General features: G+C 46.2%; 1 protein-coding gene across 1 annotated transcript in view; it reads right to left on the reverse strand.

Moving 5' to 3' along the window:
* BANP (BTG3 associated nuclear protein) overlaps positions 1-5,003 on the reverse strand; it is a gene marked incomplete at its 3' end in the record, with an annotated part of 50,195 nt that overhangs the window by 17,371 nt on the left and 27,821 nt on the right. The window contains exon 6 of the mRNA XM_057382943.1: positions 1,473-1,721. Within this exon, the coding sequence (XP_057238926.1) occupies positions 1,473-1,721 (249 nt within the window). The remainder of the gene's footprint in view (positions 1-1,472; positions 1,722-5,003) is intronic.

Here is a 5,003-nt window from a genome sequence, read left to right on the forward strand (position 1 = left end):
CCCCCACAAACCCCAGGCTGCCCCTGGGAGCGATGCCCAAAAACTCTGACAGCCTTGGGAAYGTGAGCATTCCCTGGTTCCAGTGCTCAACCACCCCCTGGCACAAAAACCTTCTCCCAATATCCCAGTTACCCRAATTTCCTGGAAATACAGCCCAGGAACAGCCTTGGCTGTGCTCAGTGCGTTCCCTACAAGTCCCCAGAACACGATGCACACGTCCAGATTCCCCTTTTCATTTCAAACCAGGGGCTGTGCCTTGGTTCTGTAGGAAACCACAYTGGATTCCTTTTAAATTAACAAATATTGTGCCTTTAACACCAGCAATATCAGTTCATTGCTCTGTAACAGCTGAAATAATCCAGAGATTCGTGCACACGGAGCAGACAGAAATCCACCAGCATCGTGTGCATTCCTGCTGCGAATCCACAGATTTTATCATCCTGACATTGCAAACTTTTTCCATCACAATCTCAGCAAGTCTTTTAAAAAAATAGACATAAATGGGAAGCCAAAAACTCAGGTTCAGGACCGTGCTGGTTTGAGCACTTGAACACCATTGAAATTTGTGTTGCTTACCATTTCTACGATATTTACTACTCACAGCTGGTGGTTGCAAAGAACTTGGGAATTCAGAATAAAAAAGTGAGGAATTTCTGGTATATATACCAGAACTGAAGAATTTCTGGTATATATATATACCCACAAACCGAATTAAACCACACAATGGGATTTCTTCCAAAAAACCCTGAGCATCTTCCACAAACAAAACGCAGCAGAACACCTKTCCTAGGTTAGCTGAGTATTGTATTCCTATCATCTGCTTATGTYAGAGGAAAGTTAAACAACCCTTCTGTAACTATACATGATAGTCGAGACTGCTCTGGTTTGCTTGGTGATGTTCCTCTCTTCAAGGACAATGGGAGGGAAAGGGACAAGACACAGACACGTTTTTTTTTTTCTCTCCCCGGAGGCTCTCGAGATCAGGGGCGGAAAAGAAGCTGCCTGCTCTCTGGGACTGCTCCTTTTTTTTCTCCCTTTCTTTGGACTTGTTTTTTTTCCTCGAATTTTTTTCTTCTTCATCATCTGAGAATTGGAAGATTCTTGTGGCATGACAGGCGAGAAAGATCCTTCAGTGAACCACCGGAGAGAGAGAGACTCTGTCCAACCCCTTTGGGGGCCCCGGAGGGGAAGCCACTCCCAGGAGGGGAGAGAAAGGCTTTGGGATCAACAGCTGGCTCCACAGGGTTTTTTTTTTGTTTTTATAATTTTAAATAAATAGGKTTTTTTTCCTTTTCTTTTCACTTTCCTCTCTGTGGAAAAGTTTGTCTCTAGGACCCAGGTGGGGAAAGGAGAGAGGGGGAGGTTTGCTGAAACTTGGGAGTGTTTGCTCCCATTGAGTTCATTCAAACCACGACAACACCCCAACGCAAACCCTCAAACGCAAATTACCGCGTTCGTTTATTCCTCCCCGTTTGACTCACAGCGAATCCCGTAGATCATGAGCGGGTCCAGCTGCTTCTTGCCGTGCTTGCCCTGGCCCGAGAGGTTGGAGATGGCCTGGATTTCCCGGTGGAACAGGTARTCCAGCAGGGTGAGTGCCATTTTCTCGGCCGTGCGGCAGTTGGTGCTGATGTGCAGCATGTCAGCCGGCGTGATGGGGCAGCGCACGCGCATCTCGGGGTTGTTCTCGTCGCCCAGCCATGTCCCGTTGGGGTAATCCTCTGCAAATACATGGGGATAGGATCAGCAGAGCAGCCTTGGGGTATATAAACACCATTGCTCTGATCTTGGTTTGTTGGAGTGTGGGAGCACCCAGTCCAGCACTGCGGGATCGTGACAGCGGCTGCGGGAGAGAGAAACCCCAAACTCGCCCCAACAGTGACCCAGAATGATTGTCCTTCACCTTCAGCTCACACAGGAACCGGACCAGCCAGCCCCAATGTCCAGCTCACCCTCAGAGATCTCTTTTCTTGAGAAAYCCCTCCAGTCCCAGGGCTCTCATCCCCTAAAAATGCAGGTTCCTGCAGCACTGGGGTGTTCCCAAAGTACAGCTTTAACTTCAAGCAGCCAAAAGCTTTGAACCATTTTTTCCCCCAAAACCATCCCATTAAAACGAGGCTAAATAAAATTACAGCTTTAAGAAATGATGATCAATACTGAGCAATAACTTGCTCATTCAAAAGGAGAGCACCAAGCAATGACAATCAATTAGGACATAGCCAGAGAGCCAATCAAAATTTTGGTCTTTCTTCAAATTATAACATTATATTCTAAATGTTACATTATTTTATGTTATATTTCTATATTTTATATATATTTATATTATATACATTCATACCAAGGAACAGGCCCAGCAGAAAGGTAATTAATCAATCACTAATCATCTTCCCTCGGATTCAAACATTAGGCCATCAGTAGCACAACCATACCCACCTACACACACACACTCTATATATTAAGAAACTTCTTTATTTCTTTCCCAGTTTCCTGGTTTTTCAGGAAAAAATAAAGGAATACTAGGGACTTAATAAAATAAAATAAATTAAATTCAAAGGAATGGACTTGAGTCAAAAGTGATGGACTCAAGACTACCCAGAACTGGATCAGAGCTCAGGATCAATCCCACTCAAGGGGAGGATGGAACACAGGACAGAGGATGAAATTCCCATTCCAGCTGAACCAAAGTGCCAGAATTCCTGCCAGTGTTGACAGAGCTGGGTAGAAAGCACTCCAGCAGCATTTCCATGAGCACTGACAGGGACCATTTGGATCTGATTTCCATGTTTGCTCTGCTCTGTGCAGTAAAACAAGGTTTGCTGACCTCGGGGTCACTCAGCCTTCCACAGAGTGCTCTGCAGGCATTTTTTGGGAGCACCAGTGAGTTACAGAACTTTGGTATCATCGATGATCTCACAGCAGAGCTTTATGGGATGGACACAGCCACTCATTCCTGCTTTCCATGCCCCTTCCAGCCCCAAGGAAGGTGACAGAGCTCAMACAGCACCTCCTGCTCACCCCGAGCAAGCATCTGCATCTCCACATCCTGCCCTGGGCTTTATCAGAGCACAGGCCAAAAGCAGAGAATGAAATACAGCACAAAAGCAACACTGAGAGGAGCTTTTCCAGGCTGACCTTTGGGCTGAGTCAGCCCAGATGGCAGGGGGAGTTTATGGCCCTGAGTAACGRCAGCATGAGGCAAACGTTGGATTGTGCAATCCTGATTCCTCACTGCACACTRCAGATTAGCAGGGACAGGGAATGCTTTGGGCTGCAGGGACATCAGGGACACCTTCCACTGTCCCAGGTTTTGGGACACTCCCAGGGATCCCAGCTCCTCTGGGAAATCCATCCCAGGGTCTCCCCACCTTCCCARGGAGGAATTTCTTCCTTATATTTAGTAATTCGCAAGGAAAATTATTCATTGCTGATGCATTTAGCAACTCATCCCTCAAACCTTTTTCTGCTGAAATCAGAACTTCATGCCCTGTTCYGAATATATTTTTATACACTTGCATGTGTTTATATATAATTTTTTTTTTTTTAATTTGATCCTTTCCTTTTCATCCTGAGCCAGAATAGGTCACAGTGGCTGCTTTCTGCTCCCAGCACCAGGTGCCATCTGAAAAATAAAGTGGTTTGGAGTGCTCATGCCTTGTTTTGCATGCCACAGTGTCTGGCCCAGCCACAAGTCTGGTTACCATTATCAGGGAAAACAACAGGCTGCTCCCCAAGATAAATGGAGCAGGGCACAAAAAATTTGGGCAGATGTGGCAAAGCACAAACAGCTCTGGATCAACGTGTACGTTCTGCAAAGAAATTCTAGGAAGGCTGAATAAATTACCCTGCAGCCTATCCCAGCTCAGCTCCTCACAGCTCCCAGGATTGCTGCTGGATTCAGGAATTCTGTTCTTTACCGAACACCTTCTGCCTGCAGAGTTTTTGAACAAACCTTGTTAACCTACATGAACCAAAGATTTTGTTCAATTTGTAAAATCCTCTCGTCTTTCTGCTGGCACACAGTCCAGAACATACTGTTTTTACCACATGCAACTGTTCTTTTATTGCTCCCAGCCTGGAAAAAAAGACATTATCTTGTTATTCTGACCTATGACCACAATCCCCCCACTAAATTATCTCTTGCCTTTTCCTCCTGCTTTCAAAGTTTCAACAGAAAGGGAATTTATTTTATAGTCGTTCTGCATTCAGCGTGACCGAAGTTAACTGTGAATCCACTGCCTCCCTGCAGCTCTGGGGGGGCACAAAAGCTGAATTATTCCTGATTTTGTATCAAAATCATTCCAACACGTTCTGGCTCTTTGCAGGCAGCGAACACAAGATTGGCACCCAAAAATCTGGTGGAAAGAAGAAATTCAGGGCCAGTTCTGAGTGAGGCAGAAACACTCAGAGCTCTGGTGTGGTGGGGAGAAGAGAATGGGTAAGGGAAGAGATCACACATTGGAAATTGGAATTCTCTCAAAACAATGAAATACATGAACATTATTGACTGACTGTGGATCAGTGGAGACTGCCAGCACTGAAACATCCTTTGATGCATTTGGAATGGTTCTTTGGGTGAATTATCAGATTTACAGGTGATATTTAGATGGAACCTGGAGCAGCCCCTGTGCCAGCCAGGCTCCAATCCCAGCATTGCACATCCATAGGCGGCTGCTCCTTAAGGAATTCCCAAAAATCAGGAACTGGGAGCTGGGGGGGAGGAGCAGAGACTGAGAACACCTTTCCCTCAGAAAAAGGGAAGCACAAATGCACACCCTCCTCTCAAGCTCAGCTCATCACACACCTCATTTCGCCCTGGTTTTCTTTCCTTCATTAATTGAGGAAGAACTTCATTGCCTGGAGGGTGCCCAGGGAGCCATTCCAGCCCCACCTGGTTGTGTTCCTGTGTCCCCTGCTCCCCTGCTCTGGATGAGCTCCAGAGCTCCTTCCAACCCAACCATTCCATGATTTTGTGAATCCTCCTGAGGGCCCTGCTGGACATGGAG

The sequence above is a fragment of the Malurus melanocephalus genome, unplaced genomic scaffold, assembly GCF_030028575.1.
Source record: "Malurus melanocephalus ecotype Western Australia unplaced genomic scaffold, MMel_1.1 scaffold_593, whole genome shotgun sequence".
Lineage (NCBI taxonomy): Eukaryota > Metazoa > Chordata > Aves > Passeriformes > Maluridae > Malurus > Malurus melanocephalus.